Source organism: Melanostigma gelatinosum (genome assembly GCF_949748355.1).
Source record: "Melanostigma gelatinosum genome assembly, chromosome: 12".
In the NCBI taxonomy this organism is placed as follows: domain Eukaryota; kingdom Metazoa; phylum Chordata; class Actinopteri; order Perciformes; family Zoarcidae; genus Melanostigma; species Melanostigma gelatinosum.
Window position 1 is genome coordinate 2,799,386 of NC_136645.1, and position 22,920 is coordinate 2,822,305.

Sequence of the window (22,920 nt, forward strand, 5' to 3'; positions counted from 1 at the left end):
TGAATTAGGTTGACTGGTTTTTTTTACTGTGGTTCTGCCAGCTATTCCTCTTTGGTTACTGCCACAGCCTGAAATGGATCTTGGCCTCCTTGAACTGATGAGAGATGAACATGGATGAAACTGTAAGATCTTCAAGTCATCAGGTCAGGAGGAATTACTACAATTACTTACATATTTATACAGATGGATCTAAAGACCCTAAAACTGGTAGACCAGCAGCAAATCCCAGAGTTCAATGTGGAGTGTGAGAAAAGACTCAGTGATGATTTATTTGTGCTTGCACATTTTTTTTATTTTTGTTTTTATTTATTTATTTTATTTTATTTTATTTTATTTTATTTTATTTATTTATTTATTTATTTATTTATTTATTTATTTATTTATTTATTTAATTATTTAATTATTTAATTTTATATACATATATATTATATTTTTTGTTTTCGTTTGGCTTTCTTTATTAGAGAGGGTCTCCGTATTCCACACTCCATACCAGTTGGTGGCGGTAATGAACCCGAGATCTGTTTGGCAACCGCGATAAAGAGCAAAAGAAGAAGAAGAAGAAGAAGACGCCGAAAAGAAAGAAGAAGAAGAAGAAGATATGTCAGTTCAGGTAACAGCGAAAGTGTTGTAGTTTCTGCACCAACTTGGCTAAATAGCCGGCTAGCATAAACACCAATTTATGTAAGTAACGGAGTTGTACCCCAAACCGGACAGTTTTTAGCTAATGTTTCAATACAATTCACTTACAATGTTGATAAAAATGATCGTGTAATGTTTTCAGTTGATTTAATGGTGTTAAACTGAAGTTAAACTTCGTACCTTTCAAACGAAATATTGTTTTAATTATTACAGTTAGCTTTGCCTTTACCAGAGTCGTTAAAACGATGCTAACACCGGTGAATTAGCCGTGCACTGCTCTTGGCCTAATCCGTACAAACACGTTGTAAACACTGGCTGCTGCTGGTTTTTCGGGGATATTCGCTTGTTCGAGGGTCGCAAAAATGACCATCAATGCTGTCAACACATCCGGGACCGTAGTTCTGTCCTTCACAATAAGATATCACGCTTCAACAACTCCAAATGATGCAATAAAAGCTCCTTAATTTCCGTTTGAGCTGTTTTAGCGTCGCCCGAGCGTTCTTTCTGCTTTCTCTCATCAAAGTCACTTTCCTATAGTATTTAGACATATAAACGTCCATATATATTCATGAAATTTGACACATAGATTATTTGATATGTATGAATTAATATTATTTACGTATGCTTGGCGATCGCCGAAGAAAATGACAGCGTAATGACCGGAAAGGGCGTCACGACGGAATCGTTCGAGACAGGCCTATAGCAGCTAGCGCCGACCGAGGCAGGCCATCGTTACGTTATGTATTTAAATTAAAGGCCCTAATTAAGACGAATAACCTTAAACGACAGCGTGTTGCTCGTGACGATGTTAATCTGTTATTGTTGTTGTTGCTAAGCTATCAGTGACGTTAACATATGCTAACTTAGCTAAAGCTAAGCTACACTTTAGGTGCGATTCTGTTTGCCTCACACCAAAGACATTTGTAAAGTCTACCGGCCTCTCTGCCTGGCACAGAGGTGACTGTATAACGTATTGTATAATGTTTCGATAGAGCAGCTACCGTTAGCTATAGCTCCATCAACGTTAGCATTCACGCTAGCTTTATGGGTTTATTTGATAAGGGACAGTGCACTTTAATAACAAACATTGCTGTAACTGCGCCAGAGTTAGTCAAGAGGCTATTTTTCATCTGTAGTCCCGGGACAGATTTTTAGTAAACCTAAAAACAGAATATAACGAAAATATGTTTTAAATATATTTATATATATATATATGAAAGAAGTGAGAATATTAATATCAGTAGTCATCAGTAGTCATCATTCAGGAGACTCATACTTTCCAATTCAACACACACAAAGCAAATAAAATGAGGGATAACTATGTTAAATAGAAACATGGACTAAAGACAAGGTTATGCTGCATTGTTAGACACTAAAAAACATCCATGTCAGAGGCACAAAACATAAAAGCATGCAGAGTATGTGATATATATATATGTCAGTCAGACACAGCTAAACAACAACAAAAGACATGCATGCACGTAGATGAGGGTCGACCGGTAATTTCAAGACAGACAGACAGAGGGATGTTCAGCACGGACAGATTGAGGACAGTAAGGTTACATTCTAGTGCTGACAAAGCTGGGTATTAACTAACCATTTCTTTACTTAAGGTTATAGTTTAGCCTAATTGTCTCATGTGAAAGGACAATGCTAAATAACGCATTTGCCTGAAAACAGCTATAAGTTATCATATGCGAGGTCTTGACAGAATATGTTGCGTTCTATAATAAGTTATATGAGGGCAAAGATTTCTTTAGTAAATCCACAACAACAATAGCAGCCACTGTGAACAGTTTCTCTCTCAGCAGCTTGCTCAATCCTGTGATGACGTAAGTGTTTAATGTCAAAGCAGGGCTTAAATGTGGTGTTCATCATCAGCAGCATGAACTGTTTAACTGGAGCCAGGATTGTGTTTTAACAGAGACTTTCTTTTCCGCAGTGAACCAAAGAGGAGACGACTGTAATCTACAGATATGGGGGCCCTGATATCCCGATGGAGGGTAAGAAGACATCTTAAAAACCAAAAAACACTTCAGGTTGAAGTGAAATCAAGGAGTTAACATGGCACAATATAAACAGAGAGAGCTGTGACCGACGTGAATGGAGTTGTCTTTCATTACAAAGATTTAGGATGACTGAAATCTAGCATGGGGCCAAGTTATGCAGTACGTCAGCTAGTGTTCATAAAATCTTAAAATCAGTTCCAAAATATACAAGCAACAATTACAAATGGACAGAAATCAATAAGACTGACCCTCTGCAACAGAATTATGTTACTTCACGAGCCTTAAAAAGTGAGACAGAAGACACTGAATCTTAGTCGATTTTTGAGTGTTTGAGACGATTTGGTTGTGTTAACTGTCGACACAGTGAACCCTGCACCCGAGCTTGATGAAATTCATCTGCTATTTTTAGACATACTAGAGAAGTCAAAGGGACAGAGAGGCAGACAGAGAGAGAGGCAGACAGACGGGCAGACAGACAGACAGAGTAATACAAAGTGCAACCCTTGATTTTAGAAATCTTTAATTCTCAGAGAGAGTAAAAAGTATAATGTGAGGAATACACAGATGTAGAGAAATGTGAAGTTACATTTTATTTAGTTGACAGTCAGCCAAGATATTTAGTTGAACCAGGAACTGGCCCTCGATTGGTCACATGTGTTTACAGTGACGGGGTTGATTGATTACTGACACACCAATCAGTTGTTAATCTGTTGACTGTGAGCAACCTGATACTTTTGTCTGATGAACCCGATGATGATGACGTTCTGATCTTTATCCTCAATCCAGACCAAGCCAACCACAGTCGAGCAGCTGGAGAACATTGACAAGGTACCGACTAAACACTGGATCTGGTTTTTGTCTTTCTTAGTCACTCTGTCTCTCTGTGTTTTTCTATCATGCCCAGTTTGCATTTCAGTTTCTCACAGTGAATATGCACTGTTGTTACATATGTTATAGAATATATCGTGGGGCCTTTGTCAAAAGCAGGATGATTGAATTACGGGATGATCACACTGAACATGGTGCAGGAACGTCCACAACCTGAAACTCATATTTGACCATCCCAAATAGAACTTAAAGTTACGGAAAATAGATTCCTGCAAACTCCCAATGGGTGAACTCTAACCTCAACGTCATAATTATTTGAGCTTCTTTGCACACTGTTTAAATAACCTTTAAACCTCCACGTTTCCCTTGCAGGAGATTAAAGAGCTGGAGGAGTTCAGAGCCAAAAACCATCGTCTGCAAAAGGTAGAGTCAGCAAAACATTCCAGATGTGCTTGAATTGCAGTTTTTTCTCTCACCGTGGCGTTTGTGTGTGTGTGTGTGCAGCTGTGGGTCGGCGGGTTGCTCTTCTACTCGTCAGTCCTGTACCTGATGACCTCGCTGGTCGTGTACTGGCTCTACCTGCCTGAACAATGGTTCCAGAGAATAGCCATGGCCCTGCCTTTCTTCATCTACCCTGTGCTGTGAGTGCTCGTGTTCCTTTAGCACCCTGTTCCTTGTGTGCATGGTGTTTTCTTTGAGAAACTACAGTGTGCAAAGTGACTTAATGTTCGTTGAAAAGTCACTCTGAAGTTGATTATTAAGAACATCTGCTTCTCTTCCTCTCCCTCGTCCTCAGGGTGTGGCTGATCAGGAAGTTGTTGGTCTTTCTCTTTTCCAAACGCACGGAGAGAAACAGTAAGTTGTCCGTCTGTCCATCCAGCCAACACAAAAGAACTGTTTCAGAGTTAGGTTCATTTTATGACTTACAGAATGACACTCTGACTCAGCATTTTTTGAGAGGTTTTATAACCTCTTGTTCTTGTTGCAGACTTAAACTCACCACACTGTTGTTATTGTCTCCTTTTTTAGATGATAAATTGGAAGATTTGAAGGTTTCCAAAAAAAAGATTGTAAGTGCCACATTTTTCACACTCAACATTAATACATGTGGCTTTTACTGACTTGTTTAAAGAGAGTTTGGATGTCATGAGGTGAGGGAGTGTGACTGTGCAAAACGTTAATGTGCAAAATTATGTTTTTTTTTAACAATATGCAAAGTAATATTTCTTGCCACAACAATTGTTCCGTGTTCATTGCAGCGGCCTCCTAATGTAGTTTCCCTTCTCATCATTTAGGTTTTGCTCGTTACAAAATGATTCCGGCTGAGTTTATCTCCAGGGCTCATCTGTGTTTAACTAACGGATCATAATTCAGTGTTAAAATGACCGTTTCCCTCGTTTGTGTTTCCAGCTGGAGGAAGTGATGGAAACGGAGACCTACAAAAACGCCAAACTCATCCTGGAGCGCTTTGATCCCGACGCTAAGAAGAAAGCTGTGAGTGCCGTTGTCTTTTTATTCTCGTTTTATCTTTTCGTGTTTGTTTTTGTTGTTTGGGTTGACTTTAGTTGGTTCTGTTTGCTGTTATGTTGTAGGAGCTGGAGTCGACTCCGCTGCGTCCTCAGATGACTCCCAGGCCAGGACAAGGTATGACACGCATCAGTACACAAGGGAAAGATAAAGCATTGTTTAAAGTTTGTTTAGTGTTATTGAGGGAGCTCAGGCCAGAGCTGTGCAGCGACGACAGCTACAAAAAGTACGAAAAACAATAAATTGCATCTGAAAAAGACCAAATTCTGTGATTATTCCCGTCCTCTATGCAGAGATTCGACAGAGAGGGATGCCAATGAGACCCATGCCGATGGGCACCCCGGGTGCAATGGCAATGACTCCCCCACCTGGAGGGCGGACCATGTTGGGACCAGGGGGCACACCTGTGGGTAAGGGGGCACACAGAGACACTCGACATCAACTGTGTCTTTGTCCCGTGTTGCTCTCCTTACAGAACGTGTCTCTCTCTCAGCTCCAGGAGGACCGCCGGAGAGATCTGCTCTGTCTGCCTCCGTCCTCCAGGGGGCAATACCCAGGACCCCCTGCTCTCCGATACCAGGAGTAGGTATGTTGAAAAGCCTTTGATTGCATCTTGTCATAAATGCTTCTATGAGTGCACATTGTATTGAGGCCAACAGAGATCAGCAAGTCTGTGAACTCAAATGTAAAGCCTTGAATCTGTATGAAATGTAACATTTCTCAATTTAAAAACATCGATGCATTCTGTGTGTGTGTGTGTATTCATTCCCATCTGTTTTCTTAAAGGCATGCACCCACCGGGTCCTCCATTAGCAAGACCCATCCTGCCCAAAGACAGGGGAGCCGTGGACCGAGTCATTGAATACCTGGTCGGGGACGGACCACAGAACAGGTGAAGACCCTTCGGTTGGACCTAAAACCCCCTCTTGTGGAAGTAGCTTGTAACTTTCACCCAAACTCATAGTAGCATTTAGCAGTCTGCAGATTCCCCACAAGGGAGTGGTGCTCAGTCATTGTCAGACCTCCTCTGCCCTCACACACCTATAGGATTGGGAATCTATAGCAGCAGAATGATGCATATACTTCTCCTGCCTTCAGGACTTAGACGAGGAAGATGAATGGAAATGAACTTTGACTAAATAACTCCTTGAATGAAATGAACATTGCAGAAGTATTTTATCAAGCAGCATCTGCCTCTGTCCCGCCTTCCGTCCTATAGATACGCTTTGGTCTGCCAGCAGTGTTTTTCTCACAACGGCATGGCTCTGAAAGAAGAGTTTGAATATCTCGGTAAGAACAGAAATGCACCATTACATGTAATGAGAAGGACTCTCCATTCACAATCTCTCCTTCTAATCTCTCTCTCTCTCTCTCTTTCTTGTTTTCTATCTCCCACCCCCTCAGCCTTCCGCTGTGCATACTGCTACTTCCTGAATCCGGCCAGGAAGACCCGCCCTCAGGCTCCCAGGCTTCCAGAGTTCAGCTACGAGAGGAGGCTGCGAGCAGAATCGCGTTCCCCTGGACCGACGCCTCGTTCTGGGACAGACACGGAGGAGAGTGCGCCCCCCTCTGGAGGTACTGGGAAAAAACACACCGATGCACAGACAAGCAGCCAGCAAGGGAAGGCCTCCCCCCCCCGTTCTGTGCATCCTAATGTCACTGACTCCATGTCCTAACCGCTCGTGTTAAAGGCTTCTAGTGCAGTGCTCCAGTTGACCTTTTCTCATTGGTTTGTGTTTGATTCTTTTCCCAACATTAACGATGTCATCGTCTGCCCTTCATGTTGTTGTTAGTGAGCAAGGAGCCAGCAGAGGTGAGACACCACCACCACCTTCAAATACCACCATCCTCTGTGCTGCACAAAGCAACAGAGTGTTTAAGAAACTGTAACGTTAGAGTTGAGAAATACAACATGAGGTAATCTCTCAATATCTTCAGTTCATATTTTTTACCAGATGAAGTCAGTTGACACAATTGAATAGGTTCCTTCTAGGTGCAGGCAATCGTTTGTTGTCATGGTGGTGCAACACAAACTAGTAAGCAGAGAGAAGTAGCTGTCAGAGTGGCATACCAGTTAAACAGTGTGCGTCTTACCCAAATGCTAGTTCGTGTCGTTTGTACACGCGGTGAACGACGTCGCCGTTCCTCAGCACGCTTCCTTTGTCAGCGCTGTGAGCGCACTAACCGTGTTGCGTTCTAGTGACCAGTGGGTGTATCGGTGTGACTTTGCCTCTAGCCAAGGGTCCGGCTCCGTGGAATTTGGTCCACAGTTTCCGGATCCAGCAGAGTCCAAAGACCCCTCAGAACCGACCTCTGCAGAGTCCAGGTTCCCCTCCTCTCTCTGCACTGTCTGATGCGGCTTAATCTAGACTGATTACCCCAGAATGGGTCCGTTTCCTCTGCTGTAGAGTCCATAACCTGGTAGAACGCAGCCCAATGCTGGTCCCAATCTGCTGCCTCTAATCACACTCAAAAGATCTCCGGGGTGAAGGACGAATGGGATGTTTTCACCAGACCTGGGTCCAGCACCGTTTACTAATACTGTTGATCTTAATCACAGAATTACAATCAATCTGGCAAAGTTTAGAAAATCACAGAAACGGAATAACTGATCTGTTGTCGTCTGAATCCTGAACATTTGTTAAAATATGAACATACACTTGTTTGACCCAGATCTGGTCTTCACTGAGTGCACAACACATTCAGATGATTCCTTAATGGATTGATTTGCTTTCTAATCTACACCTTTAATCTTAAAGGGATCAGAGTTTGTGCCCGGTCACTTCATGGAAGTATTTTGTGCATAAGGTTTTATATTGTGTCCGTTAGTTTAACCCCCATTCAGACGAGATGTATTGGTTTAGGGTAGCTCGGCACATTTTAATATAAAAGCTCTCATTAGTGGTTTCAATCCGACCGTCGGATCATTTTTACCCAATCAGTTGTAATTAGAGTTCCTAACACCTTCCTATTGTGTACATGTAGTTCATCCTGTACTTTAGGGCCCATCTGTACCTTGTATTTTGAAGTACGTATCTGAGTTTTTACACATTCAGACCTGCAGTTCCAGTTAATTTCAGTTCAGTGTCGTGTGAATCTCCGCCAGAACATTCTCATGTGTGAGAAGCCGCCTCCTGACTTCTGACTGAGTCCTAAAGTGTGCAGATGGTGGTGCGTTGATCCACAGTGAAACGTACTCTGCTTGACATTAAGAACCAATGATTCTGGTGTTGATGATGAATCAGGGCTTTTGTTTGATTTGAACAGAGACATTTCTCTGTTTTCATGATCTTCTTGAAAGCTGTGTTGGATAAGAGGAGGGAGATTTTAAGAGACGTTCCTGACGCCTCTCACGCTCTCCACTCCTCCCAACACTAACAAAGGGAATGCTGTCCTTGATTTCACCACTGATTTTAACCCCCAACAACCAATCACGTGCTGCATTGCAAACTATTCACATTACCTGCGACTCTTTCTCTGACTCTTCACTATTCTGTCTGTTCGTTTGATGGTGTTGTGCACGTCTTACTTGCATATCTTCTCCTCAGATGAGAGAGAGTTGGGGGAAGACGAAGGACCCACTAAAGAAGTAGCGAGTGAGAGCCAGTCGGAGGAGCAGGAGAAGGAGGAAGTGGTTCAGGAGGAGGAAGCGGTGGAATCAGAGCAGAGTCACAGCGCCCCCCCTGACACCGAGTCTCAGCCTTCGTAGTTGCAGAGAGTCCAGAAGAGGACCGGGGACGTCGGCTCATCCGGTCCAAACAACAGGTGTTGGTTCTGGCCATGATAGACAGGTGGCATTTTAATGCAACATAGGCGGACAAGCATCAACAGTTTAATGATATTGTTCTTCCTTGCAACCAAAAACTACATCAGTCTCACTTGTTTGTTTGCTTTTATTGGGGGGGGGGGGGTCTAAAGTCAACGGCCCTTTTTTCACCGTCAACAGACCGTCATCCTAAGAACACGGAGGAGATTCTGAGGATGTGCTCAGAAAATGGTGTGTGTTCTAAATGAATTAATGAATTGTCCAACGATATTGCCTGAAATGACGCCGACATATGACGTCCTGCCAGTTGGATGGGTTCACGGGAAGGTGTCGGATCGATGATTGTAGTTCTGCAGCTGTCGCTCCATAGAGCAGCTGGCTGCTTGCACTGCTCTGTATGTGGTGACTAACCTCGTTCACTTCCCAGTATTCTATCCTTTAAGGTTCCTTTAGGTTTGACGCAGTCGGTCGGCTGCTGTTTGATTTGTTAATGACGAGTTGTGAGTTTAGGTAGAACTGCTGGTTGCAGCACAAACGTGTTTAAATCTTAATTCCTGCATCATTTAGCTGGCGTTTGAGTATTTAGCTGAATATCACAGGTTATTATTACGACGCAAACTGAAGTATGGCACATAGATGTTGTTTATTGATTTGTTGGGTTGTGAGAAACGCATGAAATCAAACACAAAGCATCTTAAGACACTCCTGTTGTGACTCAGGACCTCAAGGTACTGCTTTGGTTTTTCTTCATCTCGTCTTTTAATCCCCCATACGAGCTCGTCGGCTGCTCTCAGATCTGCAGCTGAATCGATGAAACTCAGAGAGCAGCTGCTGCAAGTCTCTACATTGATGCCTTTGTTGCCTCTTTTCTGGTTAGAAAGTTAGATGCAGTCTAACTTTTTCATTGGCCAACTTTTATCAGCTGCAAATTATCTTCACTTATGTTAAAAGTTCCCACTTTAGACGGTGTGCAGCACTTAAACACTGAACTCTGATAGCTCAGAACGTGTGTGAGGAGCATGTTTTATTGTGTTTTAAACTGCTGCTTCATCTGCGCTCTTATGTCTTATCATTTCTCTTCACCAGCAGTTTATTTACAGCGCAGGAGAAGTGAACCTCCTCAGTGAGATGTCGTCTCTTTACAGCGGGCCGTGTCAACCCAAGCTACTTTAGCATCTTGAGTTCATCGTCCGTGTTGGTGAAGGAGTCTCTGAACAAACCGACTGAGCTAATCTTTCTGGTTATTGCCAACCTCAGTCCTCCGTGGGATTACTATAAATCATCGTTCGTGCCACATGCACTGTTTTACCCGTATGTCCTGAAGTCACTTGCACTGAGTTTCTTTCTATTTATTTGACCGTATTGTGTTTTAATCTTTTGAAGTATTGCTGCACTGTTTGGTTTTAAACATTTAGACGAGGAATCACTATTTAGAAGTGTCGGCCTGCTTGGTGCTCGGCGGGATTTTGATAATTCTTTTTGATGTTTTCTTGTTTCTTTCATTGTTTTAAATGTGTGCACTCACACTCACAGACAGTAACTCGCTCGGCTGTTTTCATGAGTTAGCCGTGTGTTCTGCACGATGTCGAGCTGCTGCAGCAACAGAAGAATTATTAAGGAGGGTCATTGGCCGGCACCAGCGCGGCGTGTTTTTGACAACAAGTTCTTCTTTTGTTATTAAATAGAACCAGAATGAATAATGAGTGTCTATGCAAATGAAAATATGTGGTGTCACCTGCGTTGTACAGGTCTGGAACTAGAAACACTCACAGGCTAAATGTGCTGAAAGAGGTACACCAACAGCACATTATGTTCTTTTTAATATGTATTTTTAATGTATAATTTAGGATTTTCGCACTAATTGTGTGTGTGTGTGTGTTTCTCGTTAGTTGTTGAACTCCTCAAAAACTCACAACAACCCAGAACTATTTGACAACGTTTGAATCGGAACGTCGCACCTAAAGTGCTTTTGGACAAAAGGTTTGTTGAACGTTGAAGAGAAACCATGTGATGAATTTAAAGACTCCACACCGTGACCGCATTTTGATCTTTGATGGTACAAGAAGTGTTTACAAGCTTTGTGTCCCTGCTGTTGATGAAAACATGGTGAACGTTCTACATATGGAGCTGTCACTTATATTTAAAAGCGTCTCAGATTCTGCTTTGTCTCACAGAATCTCTTCATACCGGTTCACTTTGTAGTTTAGTTTTGCGCTGCTAGATTTATCGGTTACCTTTCTGCCGACGCTGGTTGTCATTACGTGAGCGCATGGCACGCCTAATAAAGTTTTTCAACAACAATAGGAAGCCAATCGCTGTGGTTCTTGAACGCTCTGCATGTCCGCTGCACAGTGAAACCGGCTGCAGAATCTCACTGGTGAGAACATTTCGATCGTTGTGATATTAAGTTTACAGTCATGACGAGATATTTTCTCGATGAAGTAATAAGCCACTTATTTATAATACAACAACATAGACAGAATGGTAGAAAATATATGAATAATGCATTTTATTCGTCACTCTTTCACATCTGTGATTATATAAATCACTGATCAAGTCAATATGACAGCAGAACGTTATTGTATCAATAAACCAAACTAATTTATTTTGTCACAGCTGCAAAATAAATCAAGTTGCCTTCAGGCAGCAGCACTGCAGCTGATGTGGCTTCTTTTTGTGACGTCAGTTCATTTTATTTGCTGTGGCACAATTAAAGCTGCACAACACACACGATTATTATCGGCATTAACCGCATGTTCCCCAAAGGAACAACAGTTCGTGTACCTAACGGACGTCTAACGTCATGAACCTCAATACCGCCAGAAAGAACACCGTCAACCGCAAATCACTTTAAACTGGGTTTCAACCACAATCCTTCAGTGTGGTTGAAACCCATTTATCCAAAAATAAAAACGAGTGAGCTCATAACAAACTGTACAGCAGATTCAAGAGCAACCCTTGCCACTAATTCATGAATATTTACACAATGACTATAGATGACACGTTTAGAAGTCAAGTGAGTGTCGGACGAAACAAAACAATAAAACTTCCAGACAGGAATAAATCTCGTCTGCACTCAAAGACCAAGACTGTGTCCTCAACCAGATTCAGGCTATACAACTGGCAATGAAGTTTAAATACAATTAAAACACATCTTCTACATCAAATTGAACCGGCTGACCTACAGTCGTGAGTCGGGGTTCATCATCAACAGACAGTATTTGCTCATGATATGTAGCATCCATCCTCAGTTGATTCTCATGGGAAACGTTCTCGTGTTAAAAGGTCTGTTTTAACATTTAAGGAAATCCTCTGACTCAAACCTTAAATCAAGTGGCCAAAAACAAATGACTTATGTCTTTTACATAAGAGTAGTAACATGTACTCCAGTGAACGGCAGCAATACAACACTGTACAAAAACACCTGAAATAACAGACGAGAGTAGCTTCAAGTATGACGCATGTAGATCTGCAGATGCATGGATTTCTATTTAACTGCGTTCTCCTCAAAGGTCAACTGAAAGAGTGTGTGTGTGTGTGTGTGTGTGTGTGTGTGTGTGTGTGTGTGTGTGTGTGTGTGTGTGTGTGTGTGTGTGTGTGTGTGTGTGTGTGAACGCTGACGTCTGCCCTGAGAACACACCGAACCCCCTCATGGGTCGGGGTCCTCTACAGCGTGTTGAGCTCGATGAGTCTCCCGGCGAAGACGGCGAGCGTCCCGATGACGCACACGGCCATGAACACACAGAGCAGGATGTGGTCCAGAACCATGGCCACGAACTTCCACTCCTCTGCTGCCTGAGGAGGGAGGGAGAGAGAGAGTCGTGTTTGAAGTGCTCTGACTATGAGTCAACGGTATTTGGGTATTTATCAGTGGCGGCTGGTGGAACATGTTCTCTGTAGGGCTGTGCCACATCCAATCAATTTCAGCAAACATCCCAAAATGATTTAATGCAAAAAAATGAAGGTATCAAACACGTATTATACTTTGCAGTGAAATAGTTAACCTTTATTCCAACATGAAAAAAGCAGTAAATAACACTTTCATAAACACATCAGGACATCGTATTTTAGTCACCCTCAGAGAATTCAGTGTAATATAATAATATATATATCATATAATAATATAATAATATATATCATATAATAATATTCACTGTAATATAATAATGTATATCATATAATATATATATCATATAATAATATATATCATATAATAATATTCACTATAATATAACAATGTATATCATATAATAATATATATATCATATCATAACATAATAATGTATATCATATAATAATATTCACTGTAATATAATAATGTATATCATATAATAATATATATATCATATAATAATATAATAATATATATCATATAATAATATTCACTATAATATAATAATGTATATCATATAATATATATATAATAATATATATCATATAATAATATTCACTATAATATAACAATGTATATCATATAATAATATATATATCATATAACATAATAATGTATATCATAATAATATTAACTATAATATAATACTGTATATCATATAATAATATATATATCTATCATATAATAATATTCACTGTAATATAATAATGTATATCATATAATAATATTCACTATAATATAACAATGTATATCATATAATAATATATATATATCATATCATAACATAATAATGTATATCATAATAATATTAACTATAATATAATAATGTATATCATATAATAATATATATATATATCATATAATAATATTCACTGTAATATAATAATGTATATCATATAATAATATAATAATATATATATCATATAATAATATTCACTGTAATATAATAATGTATATCATATAATAATATATATATCATATAATAATATTCACAATAATATAAAACACATGCACACACATATATATAATTATTTATTTATAGAGTTGTGTAACCACTTGTGTCCATTGTCTTACATTGTTCGAGTCCTCGTCTGACTTCATGGTCTCAGCGATGTACTTCACCCCTTCAATGGCGCTGCGAACATCCGGGATTTTGGCGATGGGAGACTGGTAGGTGACACTGGTGGGGGTGGGGTTACCTGCAGGGGAGAGACAGGGCATACTTGTGGTAATACGTATTAATTATAAACATGATAACAGTACAATGCGTAGAGAAACGGCATCCTGGTAACCTTTAAGTGTATTTAGCGTTTTACTAATAAAGCTGATGTGTCGTTCATTTATTTGCAGCCTTGCCTGAGATGTCGGAGATGTCCATGTCGGTGGGGAACAACCTCTTCTGCCGGATCTCCTGACTGGGACGCTTCATCGTCGAGAAGAACATCATGTTGGGAATGGTGTCGATGAAGACCTGAGGCACAAACAGATGCATTCTTTTCATTCAGTCACACACAACACTTTCTGAAACCATCACGGGTATGAACCTTGCGTATCCAGGCGGGCATGGTGTGCGTGCTGGGCGAGCGGTGGTGCGTGTTGATGACGATGACGGTGATGATGATGGAGGCGATGACGAACACCATCGTGAAGAGCATGTACTTCCCGATGAGAGGCACGGCGCTGGAGGTGGAGGGGATCAGCTCCACGATGACCAGCAGGAAGACGGTCAGAGACAGCAGGACAGAGATGGAGAGAGTCATCTTTTCACCTAGAGAGACACGGAGACGGACACAGAGGCAGACATTCAGGCTACTTTTAAACAGCTCTTATAGTCGAAATGGTGGCAAGTTACGGCTCTACAGGCAAACGGATGAACTAACTTGTGTTTTATTTATGCTCTCATGTTACAGAATAGCAAGCTGATGTCGTGGATTTCATGTGTTTTCCACGTATGAAAGTGTCCCAAAAATGGTGTGAAAATATCTGAGTTCATGTGCTTCCACATTACCTGATATGTGCCACACGTGTGTGCAATATGTGCCACTTACAAACGCTCACAACCTACTTCATTCAGTCACGCCGTCTACGTACCGGAGTCGGTGGGCAGGTAGAAGACCAGGCCGGTGAGGAAGGAGAACAGCATGCAGGGAATGATGACGTTGACGATGAAGTAGAGAGGCAGACGCAGCATCAGGAAGTGGTAGGTGATGTCGAGGTATGGCGTGTCGGGGCAGCAGGTGTAGTAAACCCAGTGTTTCCAGCTCTGGTAGTCCTTTAGCACCCATTCACCAGACTCCATGAAGTTGCTGAGGTCAGGCCGATCATTGTCCTAGAAGACAAAGGAGTAGAGGAGGTAATGCACCGCAGTAGAAAAGGGCCTTAAAGGTGAAGGTATTCAGGGGTTACATGCTGTAAACTACAGTTTGATGACAGGAGTCATAGGATGGTAAATAAATCGGTAGTATTTGAAACCACAGCTTCACACTAATCTGTCAACATAACCCTGTGAATATATACATTATATGTTATATATAAGTCACACTCACTGGGTTGATGATGACCAGCAGTCCGTCGTAGCTCCAGGTGCCCAGCTTCATGCTGCAGTTCTGCAGGTCGAACGGGAAATGGAGGACGACGATCTCGCAGTAGCTCTTAAAGATGGCCGGAGGGTTCCACGTTATCATCCCGGTGTGCTCCAACAGGACTTTGGTTTCGTGGATGATGGCAAAGTTGCCGTCAGCGCTGAGGAAGAGGAAGACGGGGACAAAGGGAGAGTGTGAGAGAAGCATGCGAGGCATTTGGACGTATAGGTGTGTGTGTGTGAGAGTTTGAGTAGTGTGTGTTTACTTGTTGTACAGCACCAGGTCTGGTTTCCATATGTCGGGTGAAGGCACTTTGATCTTCCTGATGCCTCCGTACTCATCTGGATTCCAATTCAGGTTCACATCGAGCCATTGCTGGGGTGAAAATCAGGGAAACTGGAGATCATTTTGTCTAATGTACTGATGAAGCCAAGTTTAGTTGTTTTTATTCCCAGAATTAATACATTGTGAAAATACAAGTTGTCATGTACTGTATATATCACAGCACAGGAAATACAAATAGCATCCAGCAGTCACCATGTCATAAATCCTCCATTCTTTCTATTTCAACTCATTAAAACAACAAATATCATTCATTTGTGATACTATTTGTGTATATATTCACCAATAAAAAGCATATAAATACACGATAATGGGCTACCAGTTGCAACTACATCGAAGTATGTAAATTAAACAGCAGATTCATTGTTAAAATATATGATTTATAATGTTTGAGTAACTGTATTTTGGGTGTCACATGGTAAAAACTTTAACAGCATTAATTTCTAGGGAAATTAATACTAATTTATTCATGAACCATTAGTCCATATCCTGTTAAATCGACATACTTTGTGGCAATGTGGCGAACCCTCTGAGCATTGTCATTGGAATTTTCTAAATGTGTAGATGGCATATCTTTTTGGTTTTCCTGAATTCAACAGTCACGTTTACCTGTTTGACACGAACATTGCTGGTCACAATCTGGTTAACTTCATCCTGAGAGAAGCAGAAAAAGACAGAATAAACAAAACCAGTCAGAGGCAAGTAAGACAGACATGAGAGATTCCAGGAGAAAATATAACCTGCACGCTTGTAACCATTTATTTCGTGTTTTTATGGACAATCTGTGGCATTTTAACAATAAAAAAGCACATTCAGAGGCAAACATCCTATTATATTAATGGTCGAGGCAATCTGTAATGTGAATTCAACATTTTGACACCACATATCGTGCTTCTGCAGGACTTGAAGAGGGAACACACTCGCGCTCACCAGCTGAGGAGATTTAGTTGTGGAGGCTAAGGCTAGTTAGCTAATTAATTGGTCTCATTTCAGCCGGTTTTCATCCGGTCTTCAGACTCCCGAAGCCCGCCGAGGACCCAGAAGGAGAGCTCCAACAGTAAGAGCTCACATCACTACTTATGTTTGCGTTGTGCTGCTTTGTGTCATCTCTATGTTTGTTTGTTGTGACTGGTGTTATGTAGAAAAATGAAGTGTCATTTGCTAACTTTATTAGCCAAACATTAGCATAACACAGACTGACTAGCTAAAGGTTGCTTGTGTTGCTTGTTCTGGTCAGCCCTCGATATTTTTGTTCTGCAGCAGGAGTGAAACATTGAAGACTTCAAATCCTCTTCACCTCATGCATTGTGAAGTGCCATGGACGTCCTCGCTGTGGCCTGAACGCAGAAGGAGAGCTACGAACAGTAAGATTTATTTTAATGTGCATTGTGCTTGTGTTTAGTGGCCGCCGTGCATTTTATAAACTATTGTTATCGGTGGAACTGGGTTCCAATGGTGGCCGACGTCACGTTGGGCTGTAATTCACCGTTTTTTACAACAGTAAGAGCTGACATCACTACTTATGTTTGCGTTGTGGTTGTGTTGTGCTGCTTTGTGTCATCTCTAAGCCGATATGTTTGTTGTGACTGGTGTTATTTGCTAACTTTATTAGCCAAACATTAGCATAACACTGACTGGATCCCCACGTTACTTTCTATTTGTGCTGCATGGTGTTGATCTTTAAAGACTGCTTGTGTTGCTTGTGTCCTCGCTGGTGTGTCTCTGGTCCTATGGTCTGGGTGGTTTACCCCTCAAAGATTTTACATTCGTTGAAGGTGCTCAGATGTTCCCATTGGGGGGGTGAAAATTGTAATACTTTAGTTAAATTGGTCCACTGTTGTGCTGATGAAGATGAGTTATGTTTTATTTCCATAAGAGGATTCCTATTAACTTGCATTGTGTGAAGTGCCATGGTCTTCATCGTCGGGCTGGTTGAACTAGCTACAGACTGCTTGTGTTGCTTGTGTCCTCTCTGAGGCGATATGTTTGATGTGACCGTGGTCCTATAGTCTGGTTAGCCACCCCCCCCCCCCAAAAGATTTTACATAGAAGGGACTGGAGTTATTGATGACACATGATGTGAAAACTGGAAATCTTCATCATTTGGTCGACCGATGTGTCGATAAAGCTAAAGTCAGTTGTTTAATTTCCATTTGTGCCATCGTCTTCATCTTCACAGACTGGTTGAACGAGCTAAAGACTGGTTGTGTAGTGCTGCTTGTGTTATCTGGCCGCTGTGCCATCTTACTGTTTATTTGCATTGTGCTCGTGTTGTACTGTTTGTGTTCTTTTTTGGCCGCCGTGCCATCAAGGACTCGATATTTTTGTTCTGCAGCAGGAGTGAAACATTGAAGACTTCAAATCCTCTTCACCTCATGCATTGTGAAGTGCCATGGACGTCCTCGCTGCGGCCTGAACGCAGAAGGAGAGCTACGAACAGTAAGAGCTGTTTATTTTTAACATGCATTGTGCTTGTGTTTAGTGGCCGCCGTGCCATCACAGAGCAGACATGTTGGTTATGACCCTGGTGCTACAGTGTAAAGGTAGCCTCTGGTCATTAGCGCTCTTTCATCTTGTTGCATCTTTTTCTCATAAACATTCTGGCTGGATTCATGCGAGTATAGTTTTGGTCTTTGGCCCAAATTCTTGTTTGTTTTGCGTGATGTTTGCACTATGTTGGCTGCTGTGCCATCACATGTTGTAAATGCTTGTGACTTGCTGTCTGCATGCGAGCGTGTTGGTATGGCAATCGCAAAAGAGAAGCTATTTAAATGCATTGCGGAATATTGTCTGGTTTTTTTTATTTCACATAGTTTGGCCGTTGCGTAAAATTAAATATTGACTGAGAAGTTTTTCAGACCTGCCTCGTTGTTCTGGTACCATGGATAAGATTGCTGTGACTTCTTCTCAGATGAATGGGCCTGTTTGCCTGTTTCTTGATGTAATTTGCTATAAATGAATATTATCCATCCTACATTTAACTTCAAGTAGCATAACATTAAGTTAACATCAATCGTGAAGTGAAACTGTCATGACGTCTGCTCTTAACTCGGGTATGGGAGTAGAGGTCGGCCATTAAATGGTGCTTATAGGACATTTTACAAACTATCGGTGGAACTGGGTTCCAATAGTGGCCGACGTCGCGTTGGGTTGTACTTCACCGTTTTACATGGAGGCTCCAGAATATGGTGCACTTTTTGCTTAAATTATCTGCATGTTAATAACTCCCGATGATAATTGAAAAATCTGTGAAAGACTCCATGAAATGGCACGATGGAAAGAAATGACTGATGTCAATCGTGTTTTCTCAGAAGGTGCAAAGAGCTGTTTAGTTGCATAATGATTTATTTTAAGTAAAATGCAGAAACCGGACGCTCTTCACTCTCATTAGTGTTTTGAGTAAACCCGAAAGCCTCAAGTGTAAATGATGTGAGCGTAGTGTCATGCCACTGAAATTGAGTAGTTATGTTTTGTACATTTTGCTCCTGGTGTTGCCACCTCCGTCCCGCTGTCTTACCACACTGATGAGCTGTATCAGCTGTAGTCCCACGGTGACCACTACGGCTTCACTGAAGTGGTCGACGGGGCGAACCACCTTGTTGTAACCAGTGAACAGCGTTTTCACCAGACGCGTCTCGACCTCCGAGCAGAACACTGAACCTATAGGACACACAGACATGTACGCAAACACTTCAGTCACGCGTTGTTCTGGTACACACCGCCGACTGACGAGTGGCATCTTCTGAACATATTGCACAGGGAGGGCAGAGGAATTCAACTTTACTTGAAAGTAATGTGAGCTTTATGCTGGAGGCCAACTGGTTTATCCAGTTCCTTTTGTGCTCACTTTGACTGAGATACACAGGATGACATGTCGACATGTCCAGCTGACGCCCGTGTCCCCACAAATGTTTTCACGCTGGAACCAAAATCACAGCTGAAGCGAGAGGCAGGCCAGCAGATTGCTTTTAACTGTGATTCACACTGCAAACATTTCCCAGGCTTACAACTAGCAACCCGAAACCCTCCAGTGGGCGAGAGAATGCATTGGAAAAGAGGCAGACGGGAAGTTACGGGAAATATGTCCGATGAGAGAGAGAGCCTCGGCGCTGAGTGCCTCTGGAGCTGTCTAAGCACTGCGATCAAGTGTGTGTGTCTGTGTAAATCCTCGGAGCAGAACCTAATCTGAGTGCTAAGAGGCGGTGTGGGGAAAACCATCCCTGGCCGATCCTCTTGACATCAAGTCATGATCAGTTAGAGTTCAGAACATTTAACCTGCATTTAACACCTTCATACAAAAGGTGTTTCCAGCTAACAGACTTACAGTTCCTTTTTATTAACCATGCCTTTATGAGCCTATAAATTATGATATGCCAATGAGATACGCAACATAAACGTATACCATCCTGTCTGCTGTTAAACGAGACTCTCTCAGACTTGAGTACATTCATGTCAAACGATCTATTATGATGAAAAGTATTTACTTTCTAGTTTCTCTTGATTTTTAGTTTGTCCACTTGTAGCACACAGTACAGTATCGCATCACCTTTGTTCATGTAATCGCCGTAAACGCGCCTCGTAGGTTTGTTATAATATGACTCGGCAAATTAACGTAATGCTAAAGTTACATCCTTTGCATGTTTATAGGGAACTGAGCTGTAGGATCTTGTTTCATTGCGATGGCTGCTGCCTGTCTGTTGTCCTGCGAGCGCGCTTTGATCCGGCCACAGACAGAAATAGATGGGAGGGAAGGCGGGACGGAGGAGCCACTTGGAGCTGTCAATCATTGCCCACTTTAAACTCCCAATTTACGCAGGATACCGAACCACCAGTGCACAATACAAGGTGCTAAGACTCTTTTGTGTTTGCTGACACGTTCTAGCTGGAAAGTGACAGAAGTGTGGAGATTATAACTGAACAGGTAATGGATTTTATAAGAAGACAGCTGGGAGGTTGTTCTCTAAATTGAAGTTGGTGAGATTTAATTTTGACTTGTGGCAACGACAGGCTCATCCCTCTTTGAGCTGAAAAACATTTTTGATTATAGTTAGCAGTATTGTTCAAAGAGCTTTGAGCACGTGCACGTGTACATGCACGCACGCACACACGCACACACACAGGAAAACTTACCAGCAAGTACACCAAGAATCCATGCCAGCAAGAACTGGACCTTGGAGAGATTCATACTTCCACCAGACGTTTAAGTCAAATAGCCCTGAAATCTCCAGCAGCCGTTGAATACCGCGTTGTTAGCAGGTTACAAGCTAACCTCAAGCTAACTGACTCTACACAGAAGCAGACATGTGCACTGAAGCTGGAGCAGAGTCTCTTTGCAGTTAAAGTGAGTGGTGGTGGGAAGGTGGATCGCCCAGTAAGTGTGCTCTGGTTTCTCCTCCTCCCCCACCCAACAACAGCCCAACCTCTCGGCACACTTCAAGGCACGGGAGACAGCTGTGTGTGTGTGTGTGTGTGTGTGTGTGTTGAACATTCACAAATCAACACCATCATCATTTCTCACATGTGGAAGTTTTTCTTGGACTATCCCACAGCGAATAACATCATGGTGCATACAGGAAGCTGTGATATCGTGAAACAGTCTGAAGTTCTGAAGCGAGACTTTATTGATCTGTTGAACACAGTCAGCTCTGTCAAGGCTGAGGTGTCTCATCATATAATAGAGAAACAAGAGTGTCGGAAAGCAGCTCGAGTCCTCACTAAGACCAGGAGGGTGGATCACATCACTCCAGTTCTGAGGTCTTTGCACTGGCTTCCTGTCCAACAAAGAATTGACTTTAAAATCCTGCTGTTGGTTTCCAAAGCACTGAATGGTTTAGGGCCAAAATACATCTCTGATCTGCTGCTACCTTATGAACCATCCCGACCCCTCAGGCCGTCTGGGACCGGTCTACTTTCTGTTCCCAGAGTCAGAACTAAACATGGAGAAGCAGCGTTCAGTTTCTCTGCTCCACATATCTGGAACAAAGTCCCAGAAAGCTGCAGGTCTGCTGAGACCCTCAGCTCATTTCAATCAAGATTGAAGACTTTTCTGTTTGCTACTGCCTTTAATTGAACCACATTCAATTCATATATTAATCAATTTCCTGCATTTCTGCATTTTACTACTGCATTTTATTTCTTACACTGTTTTTTAATTGTTTTTGAAATCTCCTTTTCTTTTGCCCTATGTTTTGATGCTTTTAATGGTTTTATGTGAAGCACTTTGAATTACCTTGTTGTTGAAATGTGCTATACAAATAAACTTGCCTTGCCTTGGTCATGACTCCAGTATAGCTTCTTATATCAGCGTGATGGAGAAGCAGAGGGCAGCGAGAGGGTTGACGACAGACGTGTACCGCGGCGGAAAGACGGACAGATGGACGGTGTAGGGGGACGGAGACAGGGATATGGAGGCAGACAGGAGGACGGCTGAGAGCTGTCACTGATGGAATGACAAGCATGTCCACACATGCTGCTACCGCACGATACACACACACTCTCACACACTACTGAGGTGTGTGTCTCTCTCTCTCTGTCTCGGTCTCATTCCGTCTCTGTTTCTCTCTCTGTCTCTCTCCGTCTGTTTCTCTCGCTCTCTCGCTCTCATCCCCCCTCTCTCCTCCCCCTCGCTCACTCTCTCTCCTCCCTCTCTCTCTCTCTCATCCCCCTTCTCTCTCTCCCGCCCCTCTCCTCTCTCTCTCTCATCCCCCCCTCCCTCCCTCTCACCCCTCCCCTCTCTCTATCCTCCCCCTCTCCTTCTCTCTCTCGCCTCTCTCATCTCTCTCTTTCCTCCCCCCCTCTCTCTCATCTCTCCCCTCTCTCTCATCCCCTCTCTCTCTATCATCCCCTCTCTCATCTCTCTCTCTCTCTCTCATCCCCCTTCTCTCCTCTCTCCTCCCCCCTCAACCTCTCTCTCTCCTCCCCCTCTCTCATCTCGCTCTCCTTTTCTCTCACCTCCTTTTCTCTCCTCCCCCCTCCCTCTCTCCTCCCCCCCTCTCTCTCCTCCCCCCTTCTCTCTCTCCTCTATTTCTCTCTCTCCTGTCTGTCCGTCTCGATTCCATGTTTCTGTCTTTCCGTCAGTCTGTCTTTCCGTCTCGTTTCTGTCTTTCCGTCCGTCTGTCTCTGTCTTTCCGTCTCGATTCCGTGTCTCTGTCTCTGTGCCAGGCCTTGCCCGGCAAGAGATTCCAAGAGTGCCGACGAGCCATGGAGTCAGGGCTCAACACTGGCAGTTAGCAGCTTTTATTTGCTGAAACAAGAATGGTTGCTATTTATGGTATAATGTTCCCGTCCAGCTCATGCAGGGATACTGCACCTCCCAATACTCATTTAGTTCTTTGT

General features: G+C 42.4%; 2 protein-coding genes across 5 annotated transcripts; one reads left to right on the forward strand and one right to left on the reverse strand.

The window, feature by feature from the left end:
* The first annotated feature begins 548 nt into the window (after positions 1 to 548).
* On the forward strand, positions 549 to 11,059 carry lnpk (lunapark, ER junction formation factor). 4 transcript variants are annotated; one of them, XR_013772403.1, is made up of 16 exons: positions 549 to 610; positions 2,582 to 2,642; positions 3,435 to 3,476; positions 3,849 to 3,899; positions 3,981 to 4,117; positions 4,273 to 4,331; positions 4,506 to 4,546; positions 4,887 to 4,970; positions 5,069 to 5,120; positions 5,297 to 5,413; positions 5,497 to 5,589; positions 5,790 to 5,895; positions 6,223 to 6,293; positions 6,408 to 6,578; positions 8,552 to 8,768; positions 9,856 to 11,059. XR_013772403.1 is itself a non-coding variant. In XM_079279720.1 (15 exons), the coding sequence occupies exons 2-15, from the start codon at positions 2,616 to 2,618 to the stop codon at positions 8,710 to 8,712; spliced, it is 1,212 nt and encodes a 403-aa protein (XP_079135846.1). In that variant the 5' UTR covers positions 549 to 610; positions 2,582 to 2,615; the 3' UTR covers positions 8,713 to 11,059. The 4 variants fall into 4 exon arrangements, 3 of the variants coding, with proteins under 3 accessions (XP_079135846.1, XP_079135847.1, XP_079135848.1); XM_079279720.1 differs by having other exon boundaries at positions 8,552 to 11,059; XM_079279721.1 differs by having other exon boundaries at positions 590 to 681; positions 8,552 to 11,059.
* A 1,238-nt stretch (positions 11,060 to 12,297) lies between these two features.
* chrna1 (cholinergic receptor, nicotinic, alpha 1 (muscle)) lies at positions 12,298 to 20,811 on the reverse strand. The gene is made up of 10 exons (XM_079280904.1): positions 20,716 to 20,811; positions 19,103 to 19,245; positions 16,195 to 16,239; positions 15,509 to 15,618; positions 15,208 to 15,403; positions 14,753 to 14,990; positions 14,206 to 14,429; positions 14,018 to 14,132; positions 13,736 to 13,860; positions 12,298 to 12,564 (listed from the first exon to the last, which is right to left on the reverse strand). Exons 1-10 carry the CDS (start codon positions 20,768 to 20,770, stop codon positions 12,436 to 12,438), a joined length of 1,380 nt encoding a protein of 459 aa, XP_079137030.1. The 5' UTR covers positions 20,771 to 20,811; the 3' UTR covers positions 12,298 to 12,435.
* Positions 20,812 to 22,920: the final 2,109 nt, after the last annotated feature.

Excerpts from the sequence above, each read along its gene's own strand:
- lnpk (XM_079279720.1), top strand. The coding sequence starts at position 2,616 with ATGGGGGCCCTGATATCCCGATGGAGG. Across the intron at positions 2,643-3,434 it reads CCCTGATATCCCGATGGAGG|ACCAAGCCAACCACAGTCGA; the intron begins GTAAGAAGACAT and ends TCCTCAATCCAG. Across the intron at positions 6,294-6,407 it reads AGAAGAGTTTGAATATCTCG|CCTTCCGCTGTGCATACTGC; the intron begins GTAAGAACAGAA and ends CCACCCCCTCAG.
- chrna1 (XM_079280904.1), bottom strand. The coding sequence starts at position 20,770 with ATGAATCTCTCCAAGGTCCAGTTCTTGCTGGCATGGATTCTTGGTGTA. Across the intron at positions 14,133-14,205 it reads TGCCCGCCTGGATACGCAAG|GTCTTCATCGACACCATTCC; the intron begins GTTCATACCCGT and ends TTTGTGCCTCAG. Across the intron at positions 12,565-13,735 it reads CAGACGAGGACTCGAACAAT|GCAGCAGAGGAGTGGAAGTT; the intron begins GTAAGACAATGG and ends CTCCCTCCTCAG.